The sequence below is a fragment of the Sinocyclocheilus grahami genome, unplaced genomic scaffold (assembly GCF_001515645.1).
Source record: "Sinocyclocheilus grahami isolate Dianchi unplaced genomic scaffold, SAMN03320097.WGS_v1.1 scaffold21.1, whole genome shotgun sequence".
Lineage (NCBI taxonomy): Eukaryota > Metazoa > Chordata > Actinopteri > Cypriniformes > Cyprinidae > Sinocyclocheilus > Sinocyclocheilus grahami.
This window is the reverse complement of record NW_015505200.1, coordinates 4,111,460-4,133,951: the sequence shown is the minus strand read 5'-3', so window position 1 is coordinate 4,133,951 and position 22,492 is coordinate 4,111,460. Positions and strand designations below refer to the sequence as shown.

Sequence of the window (22,492 nt, the reverse complement as noted above, 5' to 3'; positions counted from 1 at the left end):
GGTCTCGAAGGCCTACTCAGTGCTATTTCCTCTACTGAAAAGAGAACAGTTACGTTTTCAAAACAATATTTGCTTTTTACTTAGAAGAAAAAACCCAAACAGGCTGCAAACAGGCCGTCTATGGTGACGTGTCCCTTTCCTAGCTTGAGAAACATGGCCACGTGACGCTAACCTGAGGCAACCGATGATATACGTTACAAGATTTCAGAATGAAGCAGTGATCGGGCTTGACGCTCTTCCTCAGAGGACTTTTTAGTGCTAAGCGTAGCGGGAGCTGAAGTGTCCTTTCGGAGGTATGTTCTGTGGTTTTTAAACCGAGTACAGTGGCTGTGGAGATGGTACCTGAAAGGAAAACAATTCAGTGGCTGTGAGGTTGCTGTGGGAAAATGGGCTTCCCCGGTTCACATCCCTTTCTGCCGAGCTAACATCGGCACAGCTAGACCCGTTCGCCTCATCCCTACAGTGCCAACTGTGATTGCGATGCTAACGATTCCTTAAAACAAAAATAGAGAAAGAACAACAAAAGGAAGAGAGAAAACACAGACCAGGCACAAAGAGAGCTGATAAAGCTTAAAACTATTAATAAAAAGGCAGAACAAGAACAAAAGAAGCCGTTATGCGTTTAAGCTAGAGAATAAAGAAATGAGGAGAGGAGGGAAAAGAGGAGGCACACATTTATAGCGAATGAACTCCCCCATTAGCAGTAAACTATTGAACATATTTACTGAATAATATTTCAGAGAGTTAAAACTGCTACAGAACAAGTCACAAAATACAGTATTGTTAATAAATGCAGTCTCTATTGCAGCTAATGATACTACATCCTACATCTATAGTCTAACCCCCAACTCCGCTTGATACTGATCGAGCTATAATGTCGCTGAGCTTCATAATGGTTCGAACTTTAGAGACGTTCCCTGTCCTATTCTGCAAACTCTTCTTACAAATCAACAGACTGTACATGACAACACCATGATCCATGCCTGTGTCAATCTAATATCCGAGCACATTCTCTAGAAGCGCACTTTCACGCCGTTCGCATCATCCTTCATTCATTCTTTTTTTTTTTATTCTAAACACAGCGACACGAATCCCTCTGAGAAAATGAATCCAGACTTAGAATAAAACAAAACCAGTCCTTCTTTCTTTTTTTGTCCCTCGTAATACCACGTCTGCAGTCAATAAACATCCCTTTCTGATACGCACACACCCAACTCCTTAACGTGCGGCGTGCCGGTCACACAGAGCGATTTAAGCAGGTGGCATGAGGGTGTCTAGTCCAGAGTCTTAAGTCCAGATGAGACAGGAGAATGACCTTTGACCCCCAGAGGAAGAGAGGTGGCAATCAGAGAGAGTTTTTCCCCCTCAGAGTCAGTGTTCTGCAGCGGCTACGTGCGGAGCAGCGTGACAGGTCAGGTGCTTGCACGCCCTCACAGGGAGAGAGAGACAGACAGAGTGAGTGAGAGAGATAGAGGAGAGGAGAGGGCTGCACGTCCCTCGTCGGTCAGGCGAGCGGTTCGTTTTGAGCCTGTCGCTTCACATCGTTCGCCGTCTCCAGCCTCCGCGCGCATGTAATGCCGGAAATTTCCGATTGGAGCTTGTGGTGTTTCACCTCTTCTGTTGAATCATGTTTCACACAAGTGCGTCTTCCCGTGGACTCTCAGTGTGGCGGGTTCATGTTGCCATGGCCGCGCTGCTGCTTCTGTTTCTGCTGCATCAGGAGCTGCTCCAGAGCAGATGGACCGGGCTGCATCATGGAGCTCGACCAGATTGACTGCAGAAAGAGGGGTAGAAGAAAGGGAATATGGAGGGAAATTAAGACTAAAGTAAAACAAAATGCATGTCGTTGCACATCTGCGGTTAGAACAACAACTCTGTTGTTACTCTGTGAATGTGTAGAAAATAGTACACACTAAATGTTAGACAGAACATCCCATGCTACCTTGAAACTGTCAAGGAGGACAGTGGAGGAGTCCTCCATTGGCATGTCCTGGGCTGCCCAGCTGCTGGTTGGCGCCCCCTGGTGCCAGCTGTTGGTATCTGGCACAGAGGAGGACGAGGCAGAAGGCAGGTAGTCCAACCCAAAGCCGCTCACACCTGAAGACAGTCACACCAACCAGATCAGACTATTTCATTTTAAGAATGTAAATAATACAAGCATAACGATTACTGCAATTAAATTTATATTCATTCTACATAATATTTACTAAAACATTAAAACCATTTAAAATTAAAATAAACAAAGTGGGGGGGGGGGGGGGGGGTAAAAAAATCTGCAAAATGAACAGACTTCTACTTTAGCAACTTCTTGATTCTATAATCCTGTTGTAGTATTTTTAAAAGAAATTTGATAAATACATTTGAATATAAAGAAAGTAAGCACCATAACCAACAGTGCAGTCTGACACTTCAGAAAAACTGATCGGCTTATGTTAATAATAAAGTTGACCAACAGAAGAGACACGTAAACCAATAGAGCATGCTCTCTGCGTGGGAATAACCAGCATTACCAGTCTTATCAGCCTTCCAGCGATCGGTACCACGGCGGTCTCTGCTGTCAGGCGTCCCAATGGGGCCGAAGTTGGAAAAGAGTAGGGAGCCATGGCTGTGGGTGGGTGGGGATGAAGGCAGGCTGCTTGGGTTGGAAGAGTGAGGGGACTGACTGGCTGGTGTAGAATGATCTATAACAACAAAAGATAGGAGCAGATCATTAACAAACTGATGCTGCTAGTTCACCTGTACAATCTAAAATAACAGCCATGAACAAAATTAACCATCATTATATAATTTTTATAACTGCTCACATACTACAGTAAATCAAAACCACAATACGGTACCTGAGCTAGCAGGAAGGGAGGGGGACCATGGAGTTCCTTCAAACAGGGAGTAGAGTGAAGGCTCCTGGTGCATCATGGGTATGTCTGGCTTAGATGCAGGAGCCATATTTTTACCATAGGCCTCGCTAAAAATGCTGTTGTTCTGGTAGGAGCTCTCCTGTAAACAACAACAAAAGCAATTTAATCAATTTTATTTGCCTTTTTGCTACTAGTTTTGATAGATATACTGGAGAGAGGTCAGAAAAAGGGGACAATGGTATCGGGAAATGTTTACCAGTTAGTTCTGACAAAAAAAGATTTTTAATTTCATTACCAGTCAAAGCATGTTTGGAAAGTAAGAATATCGCAACACCCAGCCCAGCAAACAGAAAAACTGGTTATGTTTGAATGAAAACACTGCCACCTGGTGACTTTTGATTCAAAATGCAAGCGAGGACTAAAGTGATTGTTTGAGAAAGAGCAAAGCAGCTTTAGGCTACCTGAATGGAAAATCGGGGGAGAAGAGAGGATTGACCAATCACATCAGCTCCACTGTCTAGTCGTGACTGATTTGGCAACTACAGAGAGAGAGAAGCAAAAAAGATGAGAACTCTGCAATAGTTCCAACAGATCAATCATATAGACCACAGTAGTAGGAAAAACTATATTTCCAGAAAGCCAAACATTATTTATAACAAATATGTTTTTCTTCAGCATCTTATTAAATTATTTTAATAAACAAAAATAAATTATACCAAGATATTAATTTAAATATGAACAACCTCCTTCAATATGGTTAAAATAGTATTCCAGGATGTGCCTCATGAAGTTACATGTGTCCCATACATTTATTATTCCTTAGTTTCAATTACTTTTATTATATGTGTATTCTAATATGTGGAAAAAGGTAATAATAATTGAGTAGGTATGTCCAAACTTTTAACTGCTACCGGACACAGGAACCAGATTTTTATTTTTATCCACAGAAGCCTATATGAAAATTCAATATCCACCTCCGCCTGACGACATGATAGGAGGAGAACTACATACAAACATGTTCCTTCCAGGAGCAGAATTAAGAGGGCCAGCCAAGGCCTGGTAGAAATCATGAGGTTTAGTAAAGAGCAGCTCCTCCTCCTCCTCAAAGTCCACCAGAGTCTTTAACAGGTCTGGGGGCAGAAGAGGGGAGCTCTTGTTGTCCTAGTGAGAGACGAGGCACGAAGGGGAAGGAAGGAGAGGACAAAGGGTGGGAGGGAGGGAGGAAAAGGGATGAGAGAAACAGGATGTAAGAAAAAAGGAAGCAGCCTGTCATAGCTGAGAGAAAAACAGCAGCCTGTGAAGATTAGTGCGATTCTCAACCTGACTTCTGTTCATGGCCTGTGATAAAGCTGTTTGACTTACTCAAAAGTAAATTAGTCTTTCAAACAACACATAAATGCATCTCAGAATACTTCACGGCAGTTAGACAGCTAGAGGTGGAAACGTGAAAGAAGAGATGAAAAATTAGAAAGCATGCGCATCTCAACAACCGCTGAGATCAAGTTTCAATAAAACCCAGTGTGGTTGTAAATGATCCCCAGCTAATGCCGGAAACCCATGATAATCATAGAGTCATAACAGATACTGTACAGATGCTAAGCCTGTAGAAACCAAAGGCAAGTGGAAGGAATTGACTGAGAATAAGGACTGAGGCTGTGTTCGGAAAGGAATGCTTGCTTACTACTTGGGGAACACTGCGCCAAGCAGTACACTATTAATAAATAACATGAACACATTATGAAACAATGAACATTTAAAACATTTATGAACTATATTGCATGCTTGACCTCATGTTGTCTGTTCTAAATTCATGAATGATGAAAGTTATTAATTTGGAAATAAAAATATTTAAAATCCAAATTTGTTTAAAAATAACACTTGGCAGTAGGGCTGAACGATTAATTGCATTTGCGATAATATCGCGATACGAAAAAATGAGATTTTTCCAATCGCAGAGGCTGCGATTACACTCGGTCACGTGACACGGGAGAGTAAAGAGGTGTGTTCGACTTGAGATTAGGGATGTAACGATTAACCGCGAGCCGGTTGAAAATCGATTTAAATATGTGACGATTCAAATCGGTTGAGATGCTCAACAAATTGCGATTCAATTAGGGGTAGGAGTTTATATGAATGTATGTCTGAGGGGAACTTACTGTCTTTAGAAAAGTTTAGATGGTATTTTTTCTTTTCATCTTGCCTCTGTATAATGCATATTAAAGTTCATAAGTGCAGCGATGCTTTGTTTACAGAGGAAACCAGGGAAACGCTTTAAGCACCACCTGCTGGCAGAGAGTGAATCTGCATCTCATTCAGCATCTTTGTTTGGATCATGATTAAAATGTAGTGGTTGCCTCTAATTTTAAATGGAAAGAGCACAGACAAAGCCTTATTTTGTTTATATGAAGAGATTTATTTTCTTTGTGTTACTTATTTTATTTGGGGCTTGTTTTAAAATTTCAATTTAGTTTTGTTATTTCCATTTACATATTTCAATTTTGTTATTTAGCAGATGCTTTTATCCTAAGTGACTTACAAATGAGGACAAAACCAACAAAAGAGCAATAATATGCAAGTGCTATTTAAGTACAGGTGCATCTCAATAAATTAGAATGTCGTGGAAAAGTTCATTTATTTCAGTAATTCAACTCAAATTGTGAAACTCGTGTATTAAATAAATTCAATGCACACAGACTGAAGTAGTTTAAGTCTTTGGTTCTTTTAATTGTGATGATTTTGGCTCACATTTAACAAAAACCCACCAATTCACTATCTCAACAAATTAGAAATGAACTTTTCCATGACATTCTAATATATTGAGATGCACCTGTATATTATTCAATTTCACAAAGAAACGTGCAGAATTATGTCCAAGCAATAATAAAAGGACACATGTAACTTATAATTTGTCTTAAAATCTCATTTTGTTAAAAAAAATTGTGAATCGAATCGAATCGTGAGTTGAGTGAATCGTTACATCCCTAGAATCCACTGACAAATCCACAATGTGTTTTTGCCACCACATACAGTGTAGACAGGCAGACCACTCCTGTTCCACTCTGCTATAATACATTATAACTACATGCAATAACTCCTCCACAGCTAAACCAATATTTACACACACTTGAGATCGATAGTGTATGACATCAAAGTACGGTGAGAGAAAGCATAATGAGACGTCCGCGCTCTCTTATAGCTCTCGCAGTACTTTGATGACACACACCGATCGGTCTAAGCAGCGCTGCTTCAAGTCGAAAACATCTAAGCAGTCTTCAGAGGAAGCATCAAGTTGGCACACTACAGTGTTGCCAAGTCGCGGTTTGGGGAACCCCTCCAAAAGAACATGTACTTTACACCCTGGAACGCAATTTTTACCGGTGGACCCCCCTCGAAACGCGATTGGGCTAGTTTTGAGTAGCAATTGGGTGGGTTTTGTTGTGAAAACCTGGCAACCCTGACACGCTAGCGGAAATGTTTGAAAGCGTAGGCCTATATAATGAACGTACTTCAAAACAGCACATTAAAATTACTCAAGCAGTAACAGTGTTACGGTGCATTCATTACTGAAGACTTTTAAGTCTTAAGATAATATATAATAAGGTAATATATATATATATATTCTTATTTATTTATTTAAAGTCTAAGGCAGTGGTTCTCAAAATGTGGGGCCAGAAAAAGAAAAGAAATAAAACCGTAAACAGCCAAAGGACGTAACTTAGAATGGGAGATGGATCGGTTTGTGAAAGGGAAAAGAAAAGCCATAGATGAAGTCGCACAGACCCAGGCAGGTGCTGGTCATTCAAAAGCTAAATGCAGAAAATATGACGAGGCATATCTTGCTCTCGGCTTCACTCACCGTGTCTATACCTGACGCTACAGTTGTCGCGTCATGCCGCAACAGCTCTACACTGGACATGACAAAGCGACCGTTGCAAATCATTTTAACTTTGTGTCAGTACGTCATAAATAGAACAAGGCATCAGTTTAATGTCAGGTTTTGTCATGTCGCATCGCATCCAGTGTACAGTGTCACTGATTATAATGAGTTCTACTGAATTTTGCCGCTCGCGTCCAGTGTAGACACGGTGTTTAATGTCGTTGGTGAGGAGGAAAGCCTGTGTGTGTCCTATGCCTTAGCGGACAGCATGAAACCCACAAAAAATAAAAATAAAGGAAGGAATACATAAATAACGGAGAATAATAATAATGTTATTCTCTATATGCTATTTTCATGAGCTCATAGTTATGCTCTATATGCAATGTTTCAAGTGATGCAGGTGTTTTTTTCCCCTGTAGGTTTTTTAAATTAAAAAAGCATTAATTTTTCATAATGTTTAGAAATAAACTTATAAACATAAAATGATTTGTCGCGACCAAAAAAGTTTGAGAACCACTGGTCTAAAGTTAACAGACTTTAAAAAGTGCAGTCCACATGTTTGTATATGTTTATTACAGCAGGGCTCTACGCTTACTTCTCTTTTTAGGAGCGCTTGTGGTCCTAATTTAAAAAATTTAGGAGCACGGTCAAAAATGTAGGAGCACCTTCTAATCAATAACCAAAAAAAATTCTGATAAAAAAATTAACCTTCCCATTATGAGGTGATATTTGACTCCTTAAAGTGATTTACAGGGAATTTTGTTTTTACTTTTGTAATGGCATTTATCTAACTTTATTAAAAGCATGTCATCTTTTATGTCAAATTCAAAAATATATATATTTATAAGCTTTTTAACATTTCTAATTAAAACAACAGAATAAAAAGAAGTAGAATAAGAATAAAAGTTACCAATCAAATGATATCAATATTTAAGAAATAAATTTGTACTAGAGAGATGGCACAGAAGAACACACAAGTGGCTTGCATGTGTATTATCAGACGTATAATGAGGCTCGGAGGTCGCACGAGTGCAATTAAATTCATAAATTCATGTTGAGGTTGATGTTTTAAATATAAAAATGTTGAATATAGAAATATTAAATGATTTAAATAGAAAAGATACTGATTTTATCACTGAATCATTCATTTAATTGATTCGTTCGAATGGCTGATTCATTCAGGAACGAAGTATGTGACTGTCTTTATGAATGGGTAATTGAATCATTGACTAACTAGATTCATTTAAAAATGCAGTTCATTCATAAACGAAACGCTGCGTTTAAATGGAGATGCGCAGCGGCTCAGCTGTTAATGTCTTAATCTATTTTCGTTGACGAAAAAATAAGGCAATAGTGTTGTAGTCAGACAATACAAGTCACTTAATATTATCTTCTTGTTCAATGAACTGTTGTATTAAATCAATATCACATTTGCAAACTCCCTTAATAATCATTAAAAGCTGTCACTCATCTTAGTTCATCGCGATCTAACAAAACTCCATTATAATCAACTAAGGCTGTGTTTACACTGGCACAAAAAATCCGATCTTTCGCTCACATCTGACACAGATCGGAATTTGTTGCACACGTGTAAACACAAAAACCCGCACAAGATCCGATTTTTTTGCATCCGATCTGAGTCACTTCCAAATGTGGATTTTAATCGGATACACATCTGATATCTGGACATCCAACCTACGTCTAAACACACACATCCGATTCTCCATAGAACTCCCAATGCGAGGGCGACACGTTTGCTCAAAAAATTTTTATGCCGTTTTAATGCCGGCATGCTGTATGCGCTCGCATTTTATTGAGATGGAAACTTTTTATAGGTAAGAAATTGCACATTCAGGAGCTGGTTTTCAACCCCCGCCCCGTGAATTTTGAAAATACAACAGCTAAAAGCTACATATATTTCTCAACAATGAGGTGATAACTTAGCAGTTTTTGTAATTAAACCGACAAGCTTGTTTGCAATGCTTCACAATCGCTCGCACGTGGGTGGATGTGTTCGTTCGTTCATTCTCTCTCTCCTTAATTCGAATTTATTTCAATAAATATCATCTTTATTTCACTAAAAAATTCTACCTCTAACGAGCTGTAGATAAAATAGTCTAACAAATTAAAACTACCGTTATTTTCTGGTCTTTTTCCATTCAGTAAGATTTTGTGCTGCAAAACATCCATGACAGCCGTTGTCCATGCTGGCAAATAATAATGGCCATTCGACGTGAATTATATAAATAATTTTAAAAGCACGGCCATTTAAAACCCGAGGGTCTACCATGTGCATAGTAAAGCGATCACTGCAGACAATCCTTTTGGGTAGGAATTAATGTAAACACAGATATCGGATTCCAGTCGTGTCTAAAGTGAATGTAAACAGACATGCCAAAAAATCGAATATGGTCAAAAGATCGGATCTGTGCATTAAGACTTGCAGTGTAAACGCAGCCTAAGCTCCTTACACTGCACAATGGATCTCTTATTTACACTCGGTCTACACTTTGTTGGTTATAATGAGAGGATATACGTCTGTGATACATTACTCAACGCTGCAAAAACACGTTGTAAGTACGTTAGAAACCTTTGAAGCTCCCTCATCGCAAACATAAATGCTGATCGGGTCAGTCGCACAGGTGCTCCTAAATATTTTTTCATAGTCGCACGCAGTAGTTTCCAGTAGCAAATGCGACTGAAATGGTCACACTGTAGAGCCCTGTACAGCGACTTTGAATTACCTAAAGTAGTGTGGTAAAGCAACAGATTTGTTTTTATATTTCTGCAATCTACTTTAGTTTGTGTGATTTGTTACTGACTTTCGTATTAATGTTTACACCAGGCTTATTTGTCAGTGCTTTATGTTGTCATAATTATTACATGCTTGCAAGGTTGAAAGTTCAACAAATCAGTCAATATACTGTGATTGTAGTTAAATAAAAAATGTCATTCATATCAATTCATGCATCACCTAATTTCATCGTAACAAATGGGCCTGGCCTACAGAAAAGAACATTTATGTTTAATATATCTAATAGTGTGTTGGTCATACTATACAATGATTTATAGCTTGTCTTTGTAGAATAATACAGAACAAAAAGAGCTTTAAAAAAATAATTGCATATTAAATCGCAATCGCAATCCAGGTAAAAAAAAAAAATCACAATTAGATTATTTTCCAAAATCGTTCAGCCCTAGGCAGTCTGAAATAAAGTATTGCATTTAATTACATTATGCAATTACGGTTTCCACAAAAATATTAGGAAGCACAACTGTTTTCGCCAATGATAAGAAATATTTCTTGAGCAACAAATCAGCATATTAGAATGATTTCTGAAGGACAGCGTGCCACTGAAGACTGGAGTAAATGGCAGGTGGAAATCTTTGCCATCAATAAATTACATTTTAAAATATATTAAAATGGAAAACAATTATTTTAGTTGTCATAAAATGGAAATTCAACCTGTCTACTTCCTAAATGTGTGACAATAACGTTAAATCAAAATGTCTGGACCTTCCGGGGAAAAACAACTGACTTCTCTCAGGTGATGTATACAGGACTTAAATCATTTAGTCTGCTTAAACCCTGCCCTTGCATGATCATTTTGCACCATTTTTGAGTGCAACGGCCACATCTCAAAATACAATCCACAGCCGGTCCGAAGAACCATGTCCCCATTTTTTTCCTTTCCGATGATTCGTTACACTCAGATGTGCGTCACAACACAGAAGAAATTATCTGTCTACTACTTGCGTTTTCACAATATGATTGTTTTTGTATTGCTCAAATAACTGCAGCCTTGGAAAGCATGAGGGACTTCTTTCAAAAAAAAAAAAAAAAAGCTTCTTACCGCCCCTATACTTTTGGTAATTTATGTAAATAAATAAATGTAATATTATATATTAACTTAAATATTTATTTAAAAAAATATAAATGTTTCTATTGTCACATTTTCTACGCACAGTATGCATAGTAAATATAGAGTAATAGGATAGTATGCTATTATCAAATTATGTTAAGCACGACACTCATTTCTTCATCTGAAAGTTAACTACAACTGTCTAAACAGAGAAGACAAAGAATGCTAACTTCGTATGGAGGGCCTCTGGGCATGTTCTCCTGGTCAGGGCAGAAGACTCCAGGCTGACGTTTGCCCATTCTGTCCCCCATTCCGCTCCTGCCCTCTCCTCCCATGTGGTAAGAAGGCTCCCAGTAGAAATCCTGCATTTTGACCTCCGGAAACTTCATCTTCTTGTCCATGCTGGGCTGAGGAGGCTGCATGCTCATGGGGTGTTCAAAGAGTTTCATTGGGTCCTGGGTGGGCATGAAGAAAGGTTGTTTGACTGGCATCTGCATGGGCATTTTCTGCATGGTGGGCTGAGTTTGGTGCTGGTTCCACATTTGACCAGGCTGTTCAGGCACCTGCATGTAAGACTGCAAGGACAAAATAAAAATAGAGAAAATGGAGAGATTACCCAACAAGGTCAGCAACATACATGTTTCTATGTAGTCGCCATGGTAATCGGACTTGTCATAGAAACAGAAGAGCAGATATTGAACCTCAGCACCACAAGAGCCAATGAAATGGGCATAATAAGCCAAACAAAAGCGTCACATTACCTGTTGCATGCTGTGATGATGTGGAGGACTTTTTCCAAGCTGGGAGCTCTGCTTGGTGGGCGACTGCTGCTGTTGCTGTTGTTGTACTTGAAGCTGTACAGATTGTTGCAAGGCCTGTTGGGATGGCTGTGGAGGGGGAGGCTGTGTCTGCTGAGGCTGTGGAGGGCCTTGGTTTAGGGCTCCAGGACCCGAGGGTCTCTGCTGGCTGTAGGGAATGTGTGAGGGTTTCCCTGTCTGCACCGGATTGGCAGATTGAGGGTGGGAAGCAGTCTGGAGGAAGGGTGCAGGTATGGATACACCTGTTGGGAAGGTAAAACCCGGGCTCATGGAGAATGCCACGGGAGGAGGGATCACATATGACGGTGGGGGGAAACCTGAAGAAGAAAGAAAAAAGGAAGTGAGCACTGACTGAACAGCCCATGTGTTGATAATGTTCAGGTGTGGCACGTAGAAAAGTGTCTGAGGGTACCTGGTCTGCTGGGCAGAGGGGGGAAAGCTCCTGGGTGATGGATGGGGATAAACTGTGAAGAGCATGTTGTTTGAGTCTGTGTAACTGGAGTCTTCCTCGCCTCAGACACTGGAGTCTTCACCTTGCAGCAAATCAAAGAGGAGATCAGGAGGAGTTTACACATTTGAAAAACAAAATGAGACCGTTTCCTGTGCAAGTCTCTCTCTCTCACCTGTTTCCCAGCATCCGTTGTTTTATCATGACTGTTTTTCTTCACCTCGCTCTTTCTCTTGCCCTCTTTCTTCTGCTCGGTCTTCCCTTGTATTCCATTTCCTTTATTAAATCCAGCTCTGTCCTTCCCTGCATCCCTCTGGTTCTGGTTCCGGTTCTGTTCTCTACTCTGCTCTCGAGGTTTGATGTTCTCTTTGAAGGTGACCACAGGTCTCTCACTGCCATCCAGCCCACTGTTCTGATTCTTTCCGGCCGAGAGAACCGACTTCAGGCCCTGGGTGCTGTCGTTCAGGGTCTGCTCACCATTAGATGACTCCTGGAGGACAGGTGTGTCTTTTTCCTGTGGCTCTTCCACTACCATCTCAGTGATATCAGTGATGAAGAGCAGAAGGCCATCACTTATGCGACACTGGATCAACCTGTTGATTCCAAAAGTAAAAATTAAGTTTTTGCTCACACACACACACAAAGAAAGAAGAAAACGAAACAAAGCAAAAAAGGAAAGGGAAAAAATGAAAACGAAAGTTACAGAAAAAGTTAAGTCAAGAACAGTAAAAGAAACAAGCAAATAAAAGCAAGAAAAAATATGTTATATATATATATATATATATATATATAAGAAAATGAAAAAGTAAAGAGCAAAGCAAAGGAAAACAAAAGGAAAAAGAAGTAAACTATTAAGTAGAAAAATTATAAAATTATTTATTTTTTAAAGCTAGGAGGAATAATTAAGATGACAGACTTCAGGAAAGTCCGAGAAATAATGAAATGAAAATGAAACAACGGCTCACCGTGGTTGGTTGTCAGCCACCCACTTGCCCAGGCTGATGAGTTTCTGGTGTCGGGCATGAATTAACAGGCTCTCTTTGCCAACCACGATAGCCTGATGCCCTTTAGAGAAGTCCAGCATTCTGAAATCATTGAATAACAGCCTTAAGAGAACAAATACAGCTAAAATAGTCATGTGTGTGAAATGAAGAGTTAAAACAAGAACAGCAATCAATTAATCATGAAGAACTACCGCAGAGCAGGCCGAAGGGCCAGAAAGCCTTGCAGTTCAAACTCCTCGGGAAGTGGAATCACTGTGAAACAAACAATCATGACTATTAACAAAAAGAAAAGAAACGTTCATAAGCAAAGATATTTCATGAGCAAATACAAGCGTGATGCAGTGCTCACTACCTGACACATTTGACACATCCTCCTCCTTAGGCTGAAAGCTGTTCAGAATGGACACCAGCCACGGCCAGATGCTGTGAGATGCCAAAGATGTGTCATCTTAACAGTATTCAATACCTCAAAATCTTGGCTCAAGCTGAATCATTTTAAAAGTCAAAAACAGACATGCCGTGCAATGGATTGTGGGTATTGTTGCTGGGATAATGCAAATTGTGGATTAAAGCGACTCAGGCTATTTAGAAACTACCACAAGTTCCCCATCAAATACAAACACATTAAAATGCTAAATCAACTAGCTTCGGTTTTGAAACTGAAATGAAACCTACATATTCAAAGTGTTCAGCACTATGGTGAAAGAAAAAAAAAAAGTTTTTCTTACTACTGTCGCTTGTCCACGGCACTTTCATTAAACACACTGGGTCGAAGCCTCAGCCAGTCCAGAGACACTTTGATGGCAGGAAGAGGGCACTCCCCCATGATCTCCTCTCGGTTCTTACTGAGTAAAGCTCGGCTTAGCATCACACCCAGGAAAGACACTAGGGAAAGACATTTACATTATAGCATTGCACAAACTAGAGCTACATGTTTTATTTGCAGGATCTATCCCCACATTTTATAAATTTTACAAAATGACATTATAATTTAGATTTTCTTCAATAGTCTCAAAACACTATTAAGACTGCAGTTTAAAATGGTCAAGCCAGGTCATTCTAAAACCCAAGTAAATGTAATTCTGGGTTATTTTACACTTTACTCAGGGTAATAATCATGGGTAGTCAGGTCTGAAGATTTCACACTATATTTCTATATTTACTAGGTCAATAAACCAGTAAAACAACCAAAAACGTGTATAGCTAAAAGTGGTGTTACACTAGCGTTGAAATATCTGGGGTTAATAAGGTTCTTTCTTTTTTTCTTTTTTTTTATGATTACTTTTATTAATCAAGGATGAATTAAATGGATGCATTCAAAAGTCAAAGTAACGGCATTTATTACATTACAAAAGGTTTACATTTAAAACAAATGCTTGTGTTTTGAACTTTATCACAGAACGCTGAAAAAAATTGTATCACGTTTTCACAAAAAGCGGCACAACTGTTTCTGACACTAATAATAAGAAATGTTTCTTGAGAATATTAGAATGATTTCTGAAGGATCAAGTGACCCTGAAGAATGGAGTAACAACTGCTGAAAATTCAGCTTTGCCATCACAGGATAATATTTTAAAATATATAAAAATAGAAAACATGTATTTTAAATTGTAATAATATTCACAATATTACCACACTTTTTAAGGCCACGATATACTAAAACCGAAGTTTTTTTTTGTTCTAACATGATCAGCGGTATACTGTTATCGAACTATCCCAACGCTGCCCACTCTGATGAAAGCAACATTTATATGAATATGTAAATATGTGGACTCGAAAGACGAAATGAACCCAGAGAAGAGTTCCACGTGAAAGAAGGCGGAGCCTCAGCACACACCACCTATGACGTAATCGCCACGGACCAATGGTAGTACGAAGGTGTTTTGCAGCAAGAACGAACTTTTCCGGAAAGTTCGCTTTGGCAAGCCATTTCGAACTCCCAAAACAAACACAAAAAAACGTTGTTTAGGCCAGATTTTGTTCAAAATTACGTCACATCAGTTCGTTCTTCGATTTCGCTTGAAGTATATCAGGGCCTTTACTGTATTTCTGATCAAATAAATAGAACCTTGTTAAAAAATAACCACCCTTAAACTTTTGAATGGTAGCGATTATCTTTTAAAAATTACAAGTGGTTATGTGCTTAACCCAGAATTTAAAAAGACCATAAGACACGGCTTAAGAGCAGTGTGAAAAGAAAGACATACTGAAGAGGCCGAGGAGCTGGATCCAGCTGATCTGCTCATCCGAGCTGTAGCTGTGCTCATCTGCCTCATTGCTGAAATCTCGGAGGTGGTGCAGTTCAAACAAGTTTATCACTGTGATGTGGACCAGCTGCTGGGAGCTGAAGGCTTTCTGCAAAATCAGCCTCTGTGGAGCGGATTAGTAGGGAGATTAATGAGCATGCAAATTCAAACTAAGAAAGACTAATGAGACAGAAATCTATCAAATAACTGCCACCTTAAGTTAATGGGGAAAAATGACATGAGGTGCTACAGCTGGTGGTTTTGGCCTTACCTGGAACTGCTCCTCTAGTTTCTCTCTCAGGGTGTTCAACTTATCCAGGCTTTTGCAGAGATAAACATGGCCGTGGAACTTGATGAAGGCCTTAATAAAATCAGACACGCTCCATTTTGTTTTGACCTCATCACGGCTGTGGATTAAATAGACACAGGAGAATTAAGCACTAGTTTCATATTTACATATGATAATGTGAGCAAAAATGTATGATCCAATAAATGTAAATATTCTGACCTTTCAAGGGCCTTGGAAAGAGCTTTCTGTAGGTTGGTGGAGGCAGCAGGAAAGGGGAATTTGACAGCAATGCTCCTGCAGTAGTAGAAGATTGTTGTGAGGTGGTCTCCTTTAGAGGAAGCCAGGATGGCCAGTTGATTGTAAGGTTGACCTGAGAGCAGAGGGGGAAAACATCATTTTTAATTCATTTGTTTTATATATTCAAATGTCAGTGGTGGGCTTGAGAATGTGAAAACAAACCAACCATTTGAGGGAACAAGTTGAGCTGCATGTCTGTAGTACGACTCAGCCTGGCTGGTTTGGTTCCGATAACGTGCTGTGGATTGCATAAAATAAACCACAACCAATGAAATCCTCCCATGCATAGCATTCTTTCCAATTTCTATGCCTCTAACTATTTCATATTCATAAAAGCAGCTTGCTGGTGTTCTCCAGAAACTAGCTGCAAAAAAGCATTATGTCCTGAGTGAGCTCACCAATGTCTCCAAGATGGACAAGACAGTGCTGGCAGATGTAGGAACAGGAGCTGGGCTGGGGCTTCACTATGGCGCTGGTGCTGCTCTGTTTATTGCTGATGATGCCAAGCTGAGACGATTTCACACGGCAAGGCAAGTCCACATTAAACACCGTGCACAGCTCCTGCAACAGCTGAGGATCCAGAAAGAGATTTTTTAATAAAAGTAGGGCTGGACGATATGACCTAAAAACAAAACCTTGATTAATTGGACCTTTTACCTCGATTACAATTCATGAACGATTCTTTTGGTTTATTTTTGCCCTCACAGTTCACTGACAAGGTTTGTACTGTAAATATTTTTTTTCTAATGAAAGAGTGCATTTCTTATCTGTATGATTTTAAAATAATTGAAGGAAACAAATTTGTTATGGTTATTTGAGTATTTAGAACAATTGAAATCAAATCAAACATTGCTTGAAATGAAAAGTCTTATGAAATAAAGTCACATTTCAGTGTTAATGTAAAAAGCAAGTTTCCTAAAAAAGTAGAAAATAAATAACTTGCATTTTTTTGCAAAATAATAAACGAGTTTAAATACTGCCATATCAAAAATAGAAAATAACCAGCATCTCTTGCAAACAAAACACATTTTAAATATTGTCATGTGAAAAGTAGAAAATAATAACTTGCATCTCCTGTAAACAAATATTTAAAAAAATTGTATTGGTTGCTGAAACTGTTTTTCTGCAGTGATTACATTTGAATTCCTATTGTTCGGCGTCTGAGTTATGCGACTACACACACGGTAGTATGATTTTATGTGAAAAGTATTAACAGGATTAAAAAAAACAAAATAACCATCATGGGAAAATTACGTCGGTTAGAGGTTCTGAATTTCGGTTTCGATTAATTGTCCAGCTCTTTATAAAAAGGCACTACAGCTCTGCCCTCAACAAAGAACAGCGGACTGGCATAATAATTTGTCATGTGACCCAAATCAGGTCTGTGGTTGTTTCAGCCACAATCTGCTGAACAATGAGCACTGTACAATAACGAAGCTTACTTGTGTGTAGAATCCACTAGCTGCCTCAAGAAACAGGGAGAGATTGGCCTGAACTTCACTTCGATTGGGATTGGCCCTGTTCTTAGCTTGACTCTGTAGTGTGGTTATTTGATTCTTAAAAGCATGGTTCCAGCTAAAACAAAAGTGAGACAAGATGATAGTCAATCAAATATTTTCAACAAAATACACAAAATCAAGGATTTCTGCATGTCCATTATACATAGCATTAGGCCTATTATTATTGGTATTCTTACAGATCTTGTTCCACTTTCTTGTCCAGGGCGTACTCCAGGTCTGTAACCAGCATTTTCTGGTACAAGTCCTGAAGAGCCTGCCTTGATGTCCAGACCTCCGCGGCACCAAGCTTTGAATCTGCATGACACAAGGAGTGGAACATGTTAAACAGCTAACGCTGCAGCCGCACTGTAGAATGTGACTGAGTCTAACAGTGCCTTTCTGTTAATTTGGAGAAAGATCTGCACATCTTAGTAACCACATTCAATGCCATGGTTACCAGAGTGATAGGGATAAGATGACAAATACAAAATACAGCAATAGACTCCAGGCAACCTCATACATCATATCAATAATTCTAATAATATGTGCAACTTATAACCACCAGTCATATTATCAATATTTTAAAGATGACATTTGATAAACACATCTAAATACCACGCTAAGACACTAAAAGAAATGTTTAAAGTCCTAACTAAATAGATTAAACTAGTACATACCTGTCATGTCAGCCTTCAGGGCCTCTGCCTGCCTGCTCAAAACAAGAAATTAATGTTAACGAGGAGATGATTGAAGAGAGAATCATTGGGCAAGGTCTGGTGAACACAGCTCTGGAATGAACACGAAAGCATTGCAGTTCAGGGCTTCATTATTATATATTCTCAAACTCAAGTACATTTTGGACGTAATTTTTTGTATTTGTCAAGCACAGTTCAAGTGATGAGTGAAGACATAGGCAGCAAATTTAAGGCAATACTATGTATACTACTAATAATGGTTTAATTAACAATATTGCCAATAAGAACTTCTTGTAATGTTAGATATTTTAGTGGTCACTGGTAAGTAGACTGTGTATGATTACGCTACATACATAATTACATTTCAGGGCTAAATTTTTTTTGTCTGCAAAAATGCGCCAATATAAATATCTAGATACTTGCCTGTCAACATTTTCAATGCTTCAAAAAAAATGTTAAATGTATAATTTATTATTTAATGGAAGTTTTATTTTCATTACATTTTCTTCTAAAAAAAAGTAAATTATAGGGCTGCACGATAAATCGCATGCGATATTTAACGCGCATCTTCAGTAAAGCCGTTCTGTAATCAGCGGTAAATCTCCATCACGTGCGGGCTTTCACATGAAGCAGCATTTACTACACATTGCCGTTGTTCACTGACAAGCTGTGCAAAATATGATCATCGTTAAATATCGCATGCGATTTATCGTGCAGCCCTAGTAAATTATATGTATATATGCAATGTTTCCTCTAGGATTTTTTCCAGCTGTGGTGGCAGGACTATTTCCCATGGACCATGCCCCCTCCCCACTCAAGAATCACGTGCACTCAGAAATGAATTTATTTGAACTAAAAAAAGACAAGTAAATAGTAAACAATAAAATAAGAACAAAAATTAAGGACAATCAATAGCACAAACAAAAACAACAACAAGATACCAATTAAATGAACAGCACTTTATTTTTTCAGTTAGGTCTAACTATAATATATAGGTACTGAATTACTACAGAAACTGAATAATCTATTCAACTGTAAAATAACACTGGATAGTCTTCACTGTATAAAAAGACAGTAATGACAGACAGCAGCAGGTTTATTTAGGCTGCTGTCTCTTTAAGAACTCATGCACGCATCTATACACTGTTACACAGGGCTCTATGCTTACTTTTCTTTTTAGGAGTGCTAGTCCTCCTAATTTAAACAATTTAGGAGCACCTTCTGATCAATAATCAGAAATTCTCATCAAAAATTAGCCTTCCTAATATGAGGTGATATTTGACTCCTTAAAGTGATTTACAGGGGCATTTTCATTATACCTTTGTAATGGCATTTTTCTAATTGTTTTAAAAGTATGTCATCTATATCAAATTCAAAAATGTATATTTATAAGCTCTTTAAAATTTCTAATGAAAACAATATAAGTAGTATAGTAAGACAAGTTACCAATCATATGAAATTAGTATTAATAAAAAATGTATGTGTACTACAGAGGTGGCACAGAAGAACACAAAAGTGGCTCGTAGGTATATTTTCAGACGTTTAACGAGGCTCAGAGGTGGCATGAGTGCAATTAAATTCATGTTGAGATGAATGTTTTAAATACAAAATTTTGACTTATTAATACCCACAATCCCGCGCTGAAATTCAAGTTCTGCTATGTGTTCTCTGCTATTTACCCGACTGTAAATGATGTGAGAGGCATCACTATGATGTCACTGAGAAGCTGCAGCTGTGGCGGGGATGATTTTTAGTGTGGGCGGCCCGCCACAGCAGAATAAATGTAGCGGAAACACTGCATGTATATATATATATATATATATATATATATATATAGGTTTAGAATTTTAATTCATTCTTGCACATGCATCCAAGACCAACAAAAAATCCAGCTTGATAACATGGTAACATTTAGAGCAGCAGTTCAACACAAATCATCAGTACAACAACAATGAACAACATTTCATAAAAAATATCATACAAAGCTAAATGTTTTGCAAGGCATTAAAAAAAAAACATGTCGTACAAGATCAGTGAATGTAAAATTTTGTGACTATGCAGCACTGGACCAGTTGGACAAGTGACAATTCAAACAGCTGGCTTGAAAGTCTCTAACACACGACTACAACTTGACTGCTGACTTCATAAAGTGGTCTCACTCACACCAAATGGTAGATCTCCTGGTATGGGTGAACTGATGTCTGAGTGATATAGACTTTTCTTTCACCACTTCTTCATAGAATTGTTGATGAAATCTTTGCATCATCAAAAATCCTTTCTTACATTAACACACACCTCTAATCTGATTTTTGGTAATCTGAACAGCCACACACTCACACACAAAATAATAATTATATGAGGTGCCAAACTTAAATTGCAAAACTGATCAAATTCAAAAATGCATGTAATGATCCCTCGACACACCTTATTATTATTCAATACTATGGTAAAAAGGAACAATAAGAAACATTTTGAATAAGTAACTTAGTAACTTGTTTATTATTACTTCCTAGAAGGGTAGACATTTTTAATAAGGAAAAATATTACCTCATTTAGTAATAATACATTTTTAAAAACTACATGTATAATCATTTTTGGGGAACTTGAAAAAAGTACCTGTCTAACTGTTGTCAAGCCCCTGTCCAAACGTGGGATTGCATACTAAATGAACGCCAGGTCAAAACAGGCAACACCACACACCTGGATCAGGTTGAATATTGTTATCTAAGCTCTAGATGATGCTGCACATTACATTAAAGCATAACAACATACTGCTATTCTGTTGTTCTCATGTCAGCAAGTACAAACCAGAGTACTGAAGTCATGTTCTCAGCTCACGTTGTCAGTTTGGAGCAGAAATGTGCAATCTGACAGTCATCACAGCACCATCATTCCTTCACAACACTCAACAACAAACACATCTACTCGGCACACTGCTGACAACCTTTCACGTTCAAATGGCCTGGATTTGTCATTACCAGCCACTAATTTAATTTACAAACTCCCTCGGTCGATTCATGTCACACTGTTTTGAACCAACTCAAGGTTACTGAAGCATGTCAGATGCAAAAACTCTTGACTTGCATACCAGACATTCACACAGATAAGGTCTCAAAATCTAAAGAAAACTCATGTTGATTTTGTTCCGAATCTAAAAGTTATCTGTCTAAATCGATACGTGCTACAGCTAAACCGATCGAGCGACACGACTAAAACAAGGTCAAACACACTTGTCAACCACATAACAAACATAAAATAACATACCAGCTTTATTATAGCTTATTACACCAGTTCACTGTCACCATTGGCTCATCACTGTAATATATTTTTCAACCTGAAATGAAAGGAAAAGGAAACCTGTGTACAGCAGATACGCAACAAATGAAGCCTTGTTTTTTAGGTAACGTTGATTTGAAAGATGATTAGTCACCCGAAGCTTTAATGTGACTAATGTAGCGAGCATGTGTGACTGGACTGTTTTCTGACTTCATCCAGTGGTATGTTTGTAGCTAACGCGCGCTAACACAACACAACACAGCACAGCACCTAGCATGCCCTCCCACAACAGCTATGTAACTTAGACACGAATTATCGTTGCATCAAGTAAATGTCGCGATTTGCCCAATCGCCCACCTATCAATCCTTTTTGCAATATTTGGGGCAAAATGTCAGCCGCTTCTGCCTGTATTCAGTTTCGTGTCTCGTTTACAGCCTAGCATGCTAATTAGCCTAGCGTCTAGCACTGCCAGCCAATGGTAGCCCAGCAACATTCCGATAAACCACATTCGGCCTCAACGATAGAAACACGGACTCGGTCGCCAATTCGAGCCTGAGAATCTCCGGATTTTACTCACCGTAAGTATTGGGCGCAGAGGTTCATCCTGTCAAATCGCCAGTCTTTTAGACAACGACAGGTTCACAAGCTAAATCTACTCCCGGCGCCATATTGTCCATCACATCGTCATTGGTAGAAAACGGTCCAGACGTACACACAGGAGCGCGCTGACCTGCGTCACAGACCCCGCCCCCTCGCATCTCATAGCAGCTTGTCCAAATCCAGACTGTGCATCGTAGCAAGGCTAAATACTTTAAGGGTCCAAACAGTTTGACCTCTTATACTAATTTTTGTTGGCCTATCAACGGGGTAGTATAATTCTAATGTGCTACACTGCAAGCAATAGAAATCTGCTACTGTTATGAAACTTTCCTGCTAAGTTTTAACATCCAATATATATTTTAAAGCGCAACCTCGGTCTAAAAACGAAAAAAAGTGTGTCAAATAAAAGAATGGTACACAGATCTGCATAACAAAACACAGCCCACAAATTAAACAGCCACAGAATGCTGTTCCCCTTTTCCCCGGTTGTGACGCCCCTGGTTGCAGGCATACTCAACACATTTGACAAGGATGTTTATCAAAAAGAAACCTCACCAGCTTTCTTGTGTCAAATGATTTGATACCCTTGCAATATGCAGTCATGCTTCTGGTCCTTTATGTTTTGAGGGCTCTGATGGGTTTTGTGAGTAAAGAAGGACTAACAATCCCCAATGGTTGCATTTGCTTATAGAGAGAAAAAAAACAGCATAACATCTCAGATATA

At 38.7% G+C, this 22,492-nt stretch overlaps 1 protein-coding gene across 3 annotated transcripts; it reads right to left on the bottom strand.

The window, feature by feature from the left end:
• Positions 1–620: 620 nt before the first annotated feature.
• LOC107557277 (protein SMG7-like) lies at positions 621–21,849 on the bottom strand. Of its 3 annotated transcripts, none has more exons than XM_016240643.1 (23): positions 21,746–21,849; positions 17,874–17,905; positions 17,394–17,511; positions 17,140–17,272; positions 16,096–16,267; positions 15,864–15,935; positions 15,620–15,770; positions 15,383–15,518; positions 15,073–15,235; positions 13,594–13,750; positions 13,218–13,288; positions 13,057–13,117; positions 12,827–12,946; positions 12,037–12,454; positions 11,826–11,946; positions 11,357–11,730; positions 10,826–11,170; positions 3,867–4,016; positions 3,317–3,394; positions 2,838–2,994; positions 2,511–2,681; positions 1,943–2,097; positions 621–1,774 (listed from the first exon to the last, which is right to left on the bottom strand). In XM_016240643.1, exons 1-23 carry the CDS (start codon positions 21,769–21,771, stop codon positions 1,661–1,663), a joined length of 3,495 nt encoding a protein of 1,164 aa, XP_016096129.1. In that variant the 5' UTR covers positions 21,772–21,849; the 3' UTR covers positions 621–1,660. The 3 variants fall into 3 exon arrangements, with proteins under 3 accessions (XP_016096129.1, XP_016096136.1, XP_016096141.1); XM_016240650.1 differs by having other exon boundaries at positions 11,826–11,940; XM_016240655.1 differs by lacking the exon at positions 3,867–4,016.
• Between the last annotated feature and the right edge of the window lie 643 nt (positions 21,850–22,492).